The sequence below is a fragment of the Crocodylus porosus genome, unplaced genomic scaffold (genome assembly GCF_001723895.1).
Source record: "Crocodylus porosus isolate Cpor-Errol unplaced genomic scaffold, CroPor_comp1, whole genome shotgun sequence".
NCBI lineage: Eukaryota > Metazoa > Chordata > Crocodylia > Crocodylidae > Crocodylus > Crocodylus porosus.
Window position 1 is genome coordinate 11064106 of NW_017728951.1, and position 15321 is coordinate 11079426.

General features: G+C 43.7%; 1 protein-coding gene across 5 annotated transcripts in view; it reads right to left on the reverse strand.

Annotated features, from left to right (window-relative positions):
- Positions 1-15321, reverse strand: part of TACC2 (transforming acidic coiled-coil containing protein 2) — a 196113-nt gene that overhangs the window by 166832 nt on the left and 13960 nt on the right. For all 5 annotated transcript variants that reach the window (XM_019555907.1, XM_019555909.1, XM_019555904.1 and 2 more), the window contains one exon: positions 780-964. In XM_019555907.1, coding sequence (XP_019411452.1) covers positions 780-964 — 185 coding nt within the window. The remainder of the gene's footprint in view (positions 1-779; positions 965-15321) is intronic.

A 15321-nucleotide genomic window follows, 5' to 3' on the forward strand; every position in this document is an offset into this window, starting at 1 on the left:
GGTGTGTGAGTTTACTGAAGGTGCTGTGTAAATACAACTGCAAAAATCCTAGCTGCTTATCAGTAAATCACTGTCACTGCTTATGAATTATATGTACTATTCATATCCTGACTCATGCTTGTGATCTGGAAAAGAATGAAACCCTGTTGAAATCAAGCTGTTATTAAACAGGTAGTCCATTGTAGCCACTGAAGACTGTGGTGACATCAGAAAGTAAAATCTGAATTCTCTTCACATGGCATTACTGCCTCAAAGAAAGCAGCCCCCCCCACTTGTCATTCAGTGCATTTCAGATCATGTTACCTTCTGCTACCCTGAATAGCACTGAATAGTAATCTCAGTTCCTCAAGTAGTCCCACTGATTTTATTTTTTCATTTGTTTAAATTGTTTAAAATATTTTGAAATACCATGTTTCTCAAACTCAGTCCTTGCTCAGAGCCATATTTTAACACCTTATATGTATTTCTCAATCTTCTTGCATCTCAGACAAGGATTTAATAATATGAACAAAGAGTAAAGAAAAGGTCAATAGTTATTATAAACAGCTAGAGAGGACTTATTTACAATTATGTAGTTAAAGAGAAAGACAGCCTGGTGAATAAAAGCCACTTTTTGACATGTGTTATTGTGCAAACCACATCATCATCCATCAGTAAGAGTTTAAAAATTGACTGCACACTAACATACTTTATTACACCCCCCCCCCCCAAATCTCACAAACAGAAGAGCTTATGTTACATCCTGCATATAAACCCTAAGTAGGAAGTTTGTTCCCTACCTTGAACACCCTGTACTCAATGGGGAGACATCAGCAGCCAGCGGTGCAGCAGTATCAGGTAAGAAATTCAAGGCGTCTTGACCACCAGATTTTTCTGTGCTCTTCTTTTTCCGGTGTTTCTTTTTTATGTCCTGACCATTACCAGGAGGTTGGCCTGATTCTGGAGTCGAAGTAGAAGAAATGCTCTGAAACAAAAAGAAACAATATAGACACTTAATGGCACGTTCAGATTGCAGCAGATTTTGGAGAGGATTATATTGCTTATTCTATTTCATCCACTGACAAAAACTTGAGTTAATAGCAGAATTCACTGACCGGTGGAATTCACAGATTCCAAACCTAAGCCATTTTCTTTTCCAAACTAGGTACTGAACAGAGAGAAATAGTAGAGCCAAAAATAAATATAAGAAAAAGAACACAGAAGAATGCAGCAACTGTTCTAAAGTGCTGCTCAGGGCCTTATCTGGCCCGAAGAGGGTATCATCTTCCCTTTTTTCCAAGTCCAGCAAATGCTTCCTTATGCTAAATAAATTTGCAAGGACCAGAGAGAAAAGCTCAAAACTTTTTAGCCACTATGGTGGCAATATTTTTGGAAGCAAAATCCACTTCTAAAACAACTCTGGAAGTACTGATTTCTCATAGAAAGCCTTTCAAGTCAGTCTCTATGAAGTGCCAGGCATTTCCCCCTAAAGGAGCTCTGCTTCTTTTGGTTTCCTTTTTTTGACAGAGAAGTATCCAACCTTTAATATTTGCACTCCTGCAGAGACCAAAAAAAAGCTGTTGGATACCTGGGTCAGTGTCTTTTCATACCCTGAGCGAAGGGCTGCTGTGTTATCATGAAAACGTGCTAGTGCTGTTCTCTGTATGTTTGCGGACAAGACAATTCTGGACACACTGATAAAACACAAAGCATTACACCTGGCTGCATCTTCAGGGAGCAAGGAAGGGAATTTGAATGACGGGTCCTGCATGAAATTTGCTGAGAGATCTTATTACCAAAGTGAGGACCAGTGTTGCCTTGCCTGTGACTAATGGGGAAGCAGGAAAAGCAAACCACATTACTGATGATTCAAGGCCTAGAGACTTAGTCCATGAAGACCACCAGCGATGACTAGAACATTAATGCACAACTTTACATATCAGCCAGCATTCAACTAGCCTATAATCTTTCCCTATAAGATTATCTGTGCTTTACTATGAGTTGATGATCAAGCAGTAAGAAGGAGCAAGGTTCTCCATATCTACAGATGGACGGTAGGTCAATAGTACATTGCCACGAGCACAACATTTCACAGGGTGTAGTTACATGCGAGCCAGAAGATGCCAGGAAAAAAATAAAGATAGAGAAAAATGATATGACCATCTAGGAATGAGGCAAGATGTGGCTTTGTAAATGGAAAATACTGACAGGATAACATCCCAACGTACTTTTATTTCTTTTACAAAACCCAAAACAGCATTTAAGAATCTGAACATCTTATCCTTGCTGATACACAGAGCTAAAGCTTGTCTCTTTGTCACACATTAACAACTGGTGCACAGGTTCATTGCAAAAAAAGGGGCTAAGACAAAAGAGGCCAACACCAAGAGACTTAACAGCTATCCAACAGATGCAGTACGAAATGTGGAAACAGGTCAGCAGATTCCTACAGCCCATGGTGAGACACTGGTTGTAGGGGAGGAAAATACGTCCCCCAACCTCAGAACACTGCAGTTTTCAACAGACATCTGCCCACAAGAAATGGGCCTGGTTTGGATGGTTTGAGCTCTGTACTCGCTGGTGGCCTGTACCTAACAAGTAATGTTCCAGTGACTAAATACAGGACTTAATCATGCAAATAAATCTGTGTGAATGGCAGACCACCTGGATATTTAAGAAATACAACAATAAAATTCTTGTTTCTAAATTCTATAAAGCTCGAGGATAGAAAGTTATAGGTGCAGCATCTACACCAATAAGTGGCACTATCTTACTGTTCAGTGATCCCTTTGTTTTAACTGATGTTGATGTCTGGCCTGGGGCAGAAGAGAGCCAAGTCTTGCCTGTGGCATTCAGAAACATCTTGCTGTGTTCCTATAAGCCCATATTACAGCTTCTCTTTTCACAGGAAGTCCCGTCAGTACAGCATGGGTTTTATTTGCATTAACTTTCCATAAGCTTGACAGCATGCCCACGCGGCACATCTATTCCATGTTGTTACAGTGGTGAAGGTTTTTAGAAAAGCCAGCATATTAACTCCCTGACCAGCGCATGCACGTGCACACATGCACACACACACGCACACTCTCTTCAGTTATACCAAAGAGCTGCCCTAAGTATTAACTCTGATGAGGAGCTTCCCATGAGTCAGTCAGCAGCACTGCCGAGAAGGACAGCCCTGCTCCCAGAACCTGGGGTTAGGGAATGGGCAGAATAGAGACTGGTTTTATCCCCACCACTGAGCCCTAAAGAGTTGGCAGGAAATATCACCCCTGCTTCTAGCTGCCTGTTCTGTTTTTAGAAGCCAGAGCTGTCACCTGGGGAAGGGATACTGAGCAGGTATCTCTGGGAGCAGGAGATCAACAGCCCCACCAGGTGCAAGTCCAGAGCTGGAAGACAGGCCCACAAGGCAGCCAGGGCATGGTCCCCAAGAGCCTATCATTGACATCAGGCTTCTCTGCACCCTGGTAAAAAGTACTAAATAAATCTGCATTGGGAGATACTCCTGGGTACATCCTGGATACATTTCTGTCTTTCCAGGGCACAGGAGTTTGGGATAGTTCACTAAGAGGCAAGCTCCTATCTCAGTGAGTACGAAAAGGGTTTTTTTTTTTTTTAATGAGCTTGCATAAACCTGGTCAATTGGGTGCATTCCTACGTGACCTAACAGCTATATGGCAAGTTATCCATTTTGAGTCAATTTCTGCCTTGTTAGACATCAAAAGGAATTACACTGCGTTTTCCTATACTTTATATCATTCAGATAAAGGATACCGAAAAGAACAGATGGGGAGGCTATGGAAACATGATTTAGGCCCTGCTAACCATAGGGTCAGTGGATCTGCCTAGCTGCATGAACTGGAGAGAAGGAAGATAAGCTGCATCCCACAACTGGGGTTCAGAGGCAGGTATACACTCTGGGCACTAGGATGCTTTGGTTGGAACTCTGCTTCCGACAGGAAAAATGCTGCCTAGTTTTCCCCAGGAAGCCCAAAGAACCTAATACCAAATCAGTAGCCACTAACCCAAATCCCTGTGAAGTCCCATGGATAAGAGCATAGGAAGCTGCTATGACACATTTCCTGTCCATATCATAGCATCACAGGAAGTCAGGGTTGGAAGGGACCTCAAGAGATCATCTAGTCCAACCCCCCCCTGAAAGCAGGACCATCCCCAACTAGATCATTCCAGCCAGGAAAGGTGCGACTCGTTATTTGCTAACAGAATAAAAATATGAGGGAATAAGTAGTGTATTTGTATTTTTATTTTATCCATTTACAAGTAGAATTAGCAAGCTGCAATTACAGAACATCTTTGAGATTCACTTGCATTTATTTCCGCAGTATATATGCAGTGCTGTCATGCAGATACACAATTTTCATGGCCAAAGCTGGGTGATGACCCCCAGCGGACAAAAGTAAAACGTCCCTGTAAATGTAAGCAGCAGCTGAAATTTGGTAAGCAATTCAGAAAGGACCAACAAGGTGAAAGAAAGTGATTGGGAAACTTTAGGCTTAAGGCAAAAGTTGATAAGCTGCAGATAATCTATCTTTCCTAGAAGGTGGGAACAACTTTATTGAAATGGCTGGGTTTTTTGGTCCTGAACTTCTAAAGCGGGGTAGGGTGAAAGCTGAAAGTCCATTTGCTGGGACTGTCTGCCTTGCATGCACATATAGACTTCTGGGATTCTTATCTAGCAGACTACATTTATGGCTGCTTTCACTATAGGATCTGAATAGTTTCCAAGATTAAGTTAATGTACTACAATTTAAATAACAAAACCAAAAAGGAAATGTTAAATAAAATGAAATAAAATGCTTTTATAAAACACTGATTGTTGCTAATGGTAATCCAGTGGATTATAACCATCCTGGAGATTACAGGCATGGAAGACAAAGAAGGTAGGACTAAATCTCTTGAGAAACTGAATAGGGCATACAAAACCTTTCAACTACACTCAGTTCACTGGGAAAGCAGTGTAGAGTATGAGGGTGATAAGTAGATAAATGACCATGTTTTTCCTACTTTACCTTTTTTCCCAACATGTGAGGTTTTATTTCCAGATACAATCAGTCACCATGACCAAGTCTGGGGTAAATAACAAAACCAGGTTCTGTGTCCATCAGAATGGAGAGTGAGATGCACAAAAATAAGATGCACAAGAGCCCAAAGGTGATAGATCAATTTAAAAGTGTCATTGCTTGTACTGGTGCTGTCCAACTTCTGGGAAGCTGGGGCATGCATGCAGTGTGGGCCACAGACCTTGAGCCCCCCTCACTGTATGCATAGCCCAGTCCTCCTGCCTGCCACAGGCACAGTACATCCCCATCCCAACCCACACCAGGCAAGTGGCCTGGCTCACCCCCACCACATAAGCCACAGCCCTAACCCCCTCCTGGCCGTGCAGGTCACAGCACAGGCAGCCTGGGCCCCGCTCTCAGGAGCCGGGGCATGAGCCAAAGGACCATGAACCAGAGGAGGGAAGGGGAGCCCGAAGACCCCAGTCACCTCCACCCCTAAAGCCCTGGCTTCTGCCATGGGCAGTTGGGGGTATTGCAGGGGAAGCTGGTTCTTCTGAGTATTTCACTTGTCCTACAAGTATCACCTGCATTGTGTTTAGGTTACTCTTTAATCTACTACTTTCTTCAGCTTGACAGTAAAAGAAACAACTGGAAAACTACTGTGATATAAGCAGGATGTCTGAAGTAAGCCATTGCTAATGAAAGCTTATGCAACTCTGATTTAGTCCGTAAGGTGCATCTCTACCCTGCTTTCTCCTGGTTTTAATGCCTGTTTTGTCTCCCCAGGGTGAACCATGTAGTGAAGAATTAAGTTCCTAACCCACTGCTCCTAGTATCCAGAAATGGTTTCTAATTAGCTCCTCTTTCACAAGGTCAGCTACTTAACTCAAAGGTGTCTTTCTAGTTACAAGTCTTCTATCTCCAACTGACATGGAGCCATTTTACTTTAAATGCCACAGGGTAATGAGAAGGTTAACCTACACGCAAAGCATTTAAATCAAAGTTTTTTTCCTGTAAAGCCAACCAATACTCTCTGCAATTACATCCAAAGCCAGTGAATCCTGACATCAGAATAATGAACCTGATAAATAAGCTAGGATAGTGGCAGTAGATATCACAATATATTGGCATATATTCTGTTTATTTATAAGGTAGGAATCTAACCTAGACCTGCAAGAATTCTTATTTTTCTGCATCATGTTGTAAAGTAGATCCAGTTCTAAACTTACCATATCCAAAAACATTTTGGTGCCATAATCATTTTGCTTTATTTATTTATTTGGGGGGGGGCAATTATTTTACTTCCACTACTCATCACCACCACTTATAAATTGTTTATATACAACTTTTATAAAAAATATATTGTATTTTCTATATTAGACTATAGATGTTAACCATGTGCACACATTCACAATGCACATGTTTATATAACTGCAGCCCCAAGAACCCTAGTCAAGGTTAGGGTCTCTTACCTGAAGGCATATTGATTCCCTGTCCTAGCCATTTTATAGCCTATTTAAAGTAAGAAGTAGTGAGTGTATACAAAAAAACAAGAAGAAGGACAAAGGCTGAGGAGATGAAAGCAATGGGTAAGGAGAATATGTAAATCTGTAAATTAGCTCTGTGTGCACCAGTTCAAGTAACATATATTGTAAAATAAATGTCAGCACTCCATTCTGTCATCAACCTAACATAGTTTAGAAAGCTTACTCTTCTTTTCTAAATAGCTTCCTATTTTCATTCATTTAGTTTATGAGATTATGGATGATTATGGATGGGCCTTTAGCTATACCTGAACAACTTGAATTGGCTGGGGTGGAATTTGGCCATATATTATTTATGTTCCAAATAAATATTACCCCAACTTCAAATGATCTCTTTCCATCTACAGACCACCTAACTGCAACTCTCACCAAGACACCAGACCTTGCTATAGACCAATGGTGCTCCACCATTTGGTCCTGAAGGTCAGATGAGTGGTATGGGGCTAATCCAGGGGGAGCCCTGCATGCTGGATTACACAGAACCAGTGGCTGGATCTGGCCTGCAGGCTTGGGGTTGAGCATCCTGGCTACAGACTAGTGATTCTCAACCTTTTTAGACTCAAGGCACCCCTTAGAAAATGCCAGGGCTTAGTTTTCACTCGTTTTTTGACTATAGTATGGTAATATTTCTGTTGCAAACAAAATGATCACAACAGGTCAAAATGTCTTTAACACTGTGGATTCCTATTTGAAATCTCTGGGTTTATTTTGTGAATCTTGTTTTCATAACTAACAGTGTTAATGTTGCATGCCACACCGCAGACACTTGAAAGGCACCCCAGTTCAGAATCACTGCCATATACCCAGATAGGAGGTGCTCTATCTATGCATCTACCCTGCCCTGCTTTCTGTAGACCCAGATGCCAGCTGTACTACCCCATCAACACAGACCACACCATCATTGGATCAAACAACAGGAATGATAACATTCATGGTTCAATCACCTGCTTCTCCACCACCTTCATTTATATCATCACCTACTAATAATGGCCGTCTGATGTTGCACAGACAAGGTGATCGCTGCACAAAAAGAAATGAATGGGCACTGACTGGACATCAAGTCCAGAGATGCACAAAAGTCCATAGCAGAGCACTTTAGCCTTCGGGGCACTCCACCTCTGACTTCAGAGCAGATGACCTTAAAAAACAGAGTTTAAAAACCCACTTGAAAGCCAAATTGTGGAACAATAAATTATCCACGGACAGGACTCTGTTAAGCCTTGCCTTAACAGAGACTTAGGATGTGTACAGAAGTCACATTTTTGTGTGTGATGGGGCCCCAAAAGCACTCTGTAGCTATAGGATGACAAACATTCATGGCTGCAGAGCACTTTTGAAATGGCAAATTGCATGAAAATTGAACGTGTGCACTGGTTCCCCGGGAAGGTTAATACTGGGCATTTTTACTTGCATCCCATGCTGCTTTGTGGGGCAGTGCTTGTGTGCCCACAGGCAAGCACCAGCCCAGCCCCGGGACAGAAAATCTGCCTCCCCTCGGCACAGCCAGGCAGCGGTGGAGGTGGGGAGGGGGAAAGGAGCCCTGCCATGCATGCCCCCCTCAGCTACTCCTGCTCAGGTTTTGTAAGGAACTGGGCCAGGCCTGTGCGATCGGGGGTCTCCCTTCCACTGCCCCGCATGTGTGTCTTGACAGTGGCAGCTGTGGCTGCCATGCCCAGAACTGGGGGGGAGGGGGAGAGAGGGAAAATGAGACCCCCCACCTTGCTACCCCTGCTGAGGTCTTGCGGGTGGTAGGCCCAGGTCACATGGGGAAGGGGCCCCCTCTTCCCCCCACAGCCCCCCATGTGAGCATCTGGAGCTAGGGTGGGGGGGACCCTGCCGTATGGTCCCAACCTGGCTACCCCTGCTGGAGGCTTGAGAGGAGCTGGGCTGGGCGTGCATGGCCGGGGGGACTCCCACCCTCCGCTCCAGCTCTGGTGTGGCAGCCACGAGGCTGCTGCTGTCAAGATGCTCGTATAGGGGGTAGGAGGAAAGGAGTCCCCCACTGCCGCACCAGCCCAGCCCAGCCCAGCTCCTCCAACCACCCCAGCAGGGTTAACTGGGGGGAGGCATGTGGAAGGGGGCTCTGTCCTACCTCTCCCCCCCCCCACAGCCATTGCTCACAGTTGCAAACTGGCAGGGGTTGGGGGGGCAGGGATGGGAAAGTCCAGCAGACTTTGGGGAGGCTGCTGGAGCTCCCCTGCCTGCTGACCTGGGCCAGTAGAGGCAGGCGCGAATCCCCCCACCCCACATGCAACAGGCAAAAATGCCTTCTGGGTTCAATGGTGCTTGGTGTAAAGCGCCATAGTTAGAGCGCCTCCCCAACAGGCTGCCGAAACGTTTGTACGCAGCCTATGGGTTCTGTTACCTCAACAACTGTTAACTGCACTATTGTGCCGGGCAACCCAATTCTGCCCCTCTCAGCGGTCTCTCTTTCCTTTCTATTTAAAACCTTTCATTTCTGCAAGTCCATTCGTAGCATCTGACAAAGTAGACCGCTATCCATGAAAGCTCATGCCACTCTGAACCAGGTAATGTCTAAGGTACCACCCTCTCCTACCTTTTGCCTATAATCCAAAATGGATCTGGTGTAGCAAGTGTAGGGCGCATGTGTTTACACTAAATCAAGATCAGCGATCAGTTTGACTTCAGATGTCATTCTTTTCCCTTCCCACTGCCCATTACCAAATTGGTACGAGTTTGGGATATCGTGTATAAAGAAGCAGAAAGTATCCCCCACCTAGTAAATCATGAGCACACATGTAGCCAGGTAATTACATTTTCACGAGAAACAGATTGCAGTACCTTAAAAAACCTAGCCACAGATCTCGGTAAGCAAATAGGTTTTTTGCTTTTTGGTTTAAAGACATGGGTTTTTAAATTTATCATAATTTTTTTTTAGTTCATTTATACTATTTTGTAAAGGAAAAATACTGTGCAAGTTCATGCCGACCAACAGAGAAACAAGATACGGTTTCTTTATTCTTTAATCCTGAACAATCTGACAAAGATATGCAAATAACTCACAAAGTTTTTCTACCGAGTACCTTAAAAGTGTGTGGAAAGAGTCTACTTTGCACTTGGTGATATATTTAAGTTGAAAAATGACAGGGTCTGACTCTATTGCAGCTGTTTTTCTTATAGCTGAAACGTATCAGTAGAGTTTGTTACTGCTAGAGTCAACATCAAAAGAAAGCATACATATGAAATGAAAGATTACTGTTCACGTTTGAACTCTTGCAACCTCTGGAGTGATTTGACACTCAGTAGTACAGAAAGAGATATGAATGATCAGTAAAACATGGTATTTTCTTTATTTTTCTAAAGCAGTGACCACTGAAGATACATATTTTCAACACAGTTGTTTTAAAACAAATCAGAAAAATGTTACTGAGTTGAGAGTCCACTAGTGAACTCCCCCCCACCCCCCCAACGGCTGCATATTTTTCTCTTAGGAATCAGAAGAAAATTCTGTAACTAGATGATGATTTTAAAAGTCAGATTAGCATTAACTTAATACATGAGTGATTTGGACATTTTCATGATGTAGGACACATACAGCAAATAACCTGAATATTGTATTATTCTTTAAGTCTATATTGGGTTTAAAGAAAAAAAAAATTCTTCTGAAATAGGAAATATAATGGGTTCATATTTTTTCTTGCAAAAAGAGCCCATTAGACAGCAAAAAGACAAATATACAAAGATCAGCTTTAATTTGCCCTAGTTGCTGCTTTCTTGTGGGGCAGACTGTTTGAGCAGTAACTAAAGGGACAAAATGATTTAGAAAGACCCTCTATGAATAATATCAAATGATCCTAGACCCTGGAAGAAGCAACCGATCCAAGAAAATGCATCACCATGCAAGGAGCAAACTTTATTAAATTAAAATCCCAACTTTAACACAACAGAGGGAATGGTCGGTGCTGTGAACTGAATCCTAAACTCTCACTCTGCCTCCCTGTCTGGTTTAAAGCCTTAGCAACAGCATTATCCACTGCCACAATCTAGTGTTACAGAGCTCCAAGGAAGCTGCTCTTCCCACCAGATCATCAGGCTGCCGATCAGGCATCACTAAAAAGATTCTGTCTTAAAAATTAAAATTCCTATTTCAAAAGCACAAAGGATACTGTGTGTCCTTTTTAAATGGAATAGAGTTACTTTTTAAGTCTCTCGCTAAGGTACGCTAATCAACTAAAAACACACACATCCTTTTATAGCGTTTATTGGAGCATACCATCGTTCTGACAGGACCCGAAAGCAATCTTTGCAGGGTTACACTAAGTTTCCGTTCCCAATAACCCTCTGCATGTATTGGACGGGGGAAAAGAAAGTTGGAACAAATCTTTCTAAGCCTCAATCAATAAACGGGGTCTTACCTTTTAGATTCTCCGCATTGTCCGCTGCTGTCTCCTAACACGAGCTACAAATTCTCCCTCCTATTGGGTTAGAAGTTTGCCTGCTACAGTCATCAGTCCATTCACTCCAAGTCAACCACTTCTCTGTAAGGAGCTTATAGTGAGCAATCTGACTGCAGGTGAATGCTGGGAAGCGGACCAAAGGTCATCCCCATGGCGTCGGGAATCAGATTTCAGAAACAACTGCCAAGCTGACCAAATAGGGAGGACGAACACATGTGAACTGTTAAAGACAGCAGGCCACGCATCTTTCCAGCCAAATGATTTGCACATGTGTGATTCAGCAGTGAACAAAGTGTGTACATGATAGTCTGGGGGAAAAAACGGTTTAACAACAATACGTGACAGCCAATCCCCTGCTTCTGTCAATGCCCCGGCTGCAGACAAGAGCGATGAAGACTATGTTCATCCGATGCACAAAACAGGAGAGGCTCCTCATTGTCTTTGTTTTACTTCTGAGTTAAACCCGCTTCTTAAACCAGGAATGAAAGTAGCTGGCTGCAATTCGCAGGGCACCCAAGTAAACGGCGTGGGAGACTGAGGTATGCCTGAAACCCCAGCCTAATACCCCGAGAGCTGTGAGAAACAAATGCCAGCCCACAGCACAACGTGTTTCACTGCACCCCAGAAAAGGGCCCAGAAAATGTTTTCCAAGTTGATTCTTGAGAAATCCTTGTAATAATAGTAACGTCGTTGTGCCAATTACACAGATTTTGCAGCACAGCTTACTGCAGATCAGACAAGTGTTTATCCTGTCCCTGCAGCCCAAGACACTTTGTTTTGCAAAGGCCCCTTAATTAAATGTTACTTTCCAGTACTTGTTTCATTAGTGTCTCTTAACCTGTGGTTAAAATGGGACTTTATTGTTGCATATTATATTTGCATAACTGCTGGTAGTTGTGATAGCTTTTTGTAAGCACACAATTTTTTTAAGTCAGATCCCTAACTAACAGTGCAAAAATGCTAACTAAAGATGCAACCAAAGAATGAGAGAGAGGGGAATAAGGAAGCTGGTAGCTGGCCTGGCTTGAGGGCAAAATGAGTGGAGGTTGCACAAAGATTGAATGTGGAGCTAAATCGTGCTTTTAACAAATGCCTTATGCAACAACCAGCTTTGGTTGTTGTTAGCGCCTGTGGTGGAGCAATTTAGAGGTTACACATTAAAGCTAAGTACAGACAGTCAAAACACCTGGGACTAGATCGATTCAATCTAAACTGCCTAGATTAAAATGATAAGGAAGTGAACAGACATTCACTTTTGCTTTCAGAAATGCAGCCACATGCCTGCAGATGGTGCCTTCATAGTCTGAAGGCATGACCTTTTTGCCCTCAGACATTCTGGAAATAGAGTGACCACCTTTTTAAAATGTACAGGTGGGATGCATGCCTGCTTCCCCCTGACCCCCTCCTCCACTGTGAGAGTAGAGGTGAGCAAGGCAGGGAGAGATCCAGGCTCCCCGCCCTCCTCCCCTTCCCCCAGGATCCCTGCACCAACCATGGACCCCCTGCAACCTGGCAGCAGCACAAGGCACAACTGCATGCCACCACTGTCCCTGCTGTTGCCAGGTGGGCAGGGGGCGCGTTGGTCCCGGGGAAAGGGCAGCAGGGCAGAGGGCCCTGAGCCTGCAACAAGCAGTCTACATTCACCCCCGCCTTGCACACAAATCTGGGGCAGCATGTGCTCCTCATGTCTCCCCTGAAGGGGTGTGTGCTGTAGCGCGGAGCCATCCTGTGTGGCCTGCGCCTCCTCAATGAGACACACATGGCTCTGTCCTGCTCCACACCCTGGCCCACCCCCAGCCCCTGCCCCAGTCTCTCCCTCACTGTGGGGGCCTCAATCTGTCCCCCCTTCTCCCTCCTCTGCATAGACTTACCTGCAGGGAGCTGCTCGTCATGCTGCCCAGCTGTATTCCTGGCCACGTGCATGTGTGTGGTCATGCACATGTATGTGGCACCCCTTGCGCCCTGCACCCAGCAGCCCCAAGCAGCCCCTTGCAGGCTTGGATGCTGCTAGCTTGCAAGGGGAAACCAACCATTTCCCGCAGATCCATGCACCATGCTGCAAATCTGGGATAAATGCTGTCCTGGAGTAACGCTAGCACTATTTCCTGGGACTGGGACTTGAGGTTTCAATTCTGGGACTGTCCCACCCAATTAGGGATGGGTGGTCACCCTAGCTGGAAGATGAAAAATCATGATTGCTTAATGAGGCAAATAGCGCTAGTTAGAATTATGAAGTGGTCAGCAGAAGGAAAAAAAAAAAGATTTCACCTGAATTGTGCACATAGTTATCTGCTGTTACAGGTTAAGTGGAGGTTTCATATCAACAACATGTTAACATGCCTTCATCTCTAGCTTTGTAAGGCAGAACTTTAAATTAAGAGATTCACAGAGGTGCTTGGGCACCTAGCCATCCATGAAAATCTCAGTAAGTTTTAGTACCTAAATACCTTTGTGCATCTTGTCCCTAGTGAATACAAGAGTTGCTGCTTTGATGGAGCTCTCAGGTAAAGAGCTCTCTTCCAATGCTAGTAAAAACAATAGGAGCTTTTTGAGATGAGGACTGCCTTGTTGTTATGTATTGACCAGTGCCTGACCAGAAAGAGTCCTGATCATTTTCTAGGAACCCTAGATATAGCAGTGGCAATGACAATAGTGCAAGATTTTTGTCAGTGTGCCTTCCACATAATCTGGAGGGATGTTTTCAGGGGTAAAAAGGGCATTCAACCTCCCCTTAATGCAGAGTTTAGTCTTCCTATGGAGGCAGAGTTATCATAGAAGGTTTCTATATCGTAATGAACACTAATAGGACAAACTTTAGAGGATTATGGTAACACAAAAGCAGGAGCAATTTTAAAATTCTGACCAGTCTTCTATTTTATGTTCCTGTAGTCTCAAACCGGTTTTCCTCTTGAGCAGTAAATACCAACCAACTGAAATATCGGTGGCTTTAGATATACCACATCCATGCTGTGTACTCCAGTTCCATGCCTATGAGATACATGCCCAGTTAATTCATTTAAGCACATAAACCAATCCTAGTCACAATTTGTAGCCTATAGCAACAAACCTTGGTTTTTGCATATTGGATAAACTGGATAAATTGCTTGAGTGCATACCAACTCTTCAGCCCCATTGCCTGCTATTGGCTTAACTGTACTCTGGTTACCTCCATTATTAATAACATTGACTAGGAGCCCCCAAATTTAAGGCTTCTAATTCAAGCCCTGAAAAGATCAGACACTGCCGATATCAAGGCTGCTATTAGAGGCTTTGGGTGCTGTGAGAAAAAAAAATAATGAGGTGCAAAAAGGTTATCCCCCCAGCCCTTCCTATAGTGAAATGAACATTATTTACGCTGAGTTCAGGTCAATTCAGACTCTGTCCCAAAGCTATTCAGGTTGAATTATGTCAACCTCAGGATCATATATTCTTTCAGAAAGACGAGGAGCAGTTAGATATAGCTGCTGTTTGCCTTGCACTGTTCATGTTTATGACCTTTCTTGCTTCTTATGACCTTGAGCTACTTCTTTCCAGAACAGGTGCAGCACAGTGTTAGTGCTTCGCCATGGCCACCCACCAGTCCGTTTCAACCTTGATCTGAACAAGTGCAAAAGGCAGGTGCTTAACTGCACTTTGGGATGCAGGCATTATGGCTAAGAGCTGCTTTCATATGCCTTGAAGGCTTTTGGTAGTTTTTTCACCTTTTCACATGATCTGTGCTACTTTGTTATTGTGCAGCAGATGGAAAAGCCAAAGGTTTCCTTGTTGTCTCCATTAGGTTTACAGCAGGTTTTTACCTCACTTTACTCCTTTGATGACAGTTGGATAAAGTGCTTTTTGAGTATCTAGCTTGGTTCCCTTAAGGACATAAGGGTAATAAAATATAGCTGGAAAGTTAAAAGGCTATATCCTCCCATACCCCCTCCCCCACTCCAGTAGGAGCAGAAGTAGGCCGTAATGATTTAGCTTGCAGTTTTCAAGGGAGCTAAAGCATTGACCTGATACATTTATGTAAGCGAATGCAGATTTTGGTGTGCAAGATGATATCCCTGAAGTTGCTCCAACTGCCAGCAAAATAATCCCCTCCAAAGCGATATGCAGAATAGCTGGTTAGTGAGAGGAGTCTGTTTCAGATTTGAAGCTGGAAGCTGCTGGGCTTCTAGGATCCTCGTCCTGACAGAAGCCACAGCAAGCCTGGCTGCAGGCAGAAGCTGCAATCGCCAATTATATTTTCTAATGAAAAATATTTTCATGAACACGGATGAAAAGAAAAATAATTACATTAATTAGAAAAAATAGCCTCTATATTTGGAAAAGGGTGGAGAGAGAACAGCATAGTTACAGACCCAAGAGCAGCTT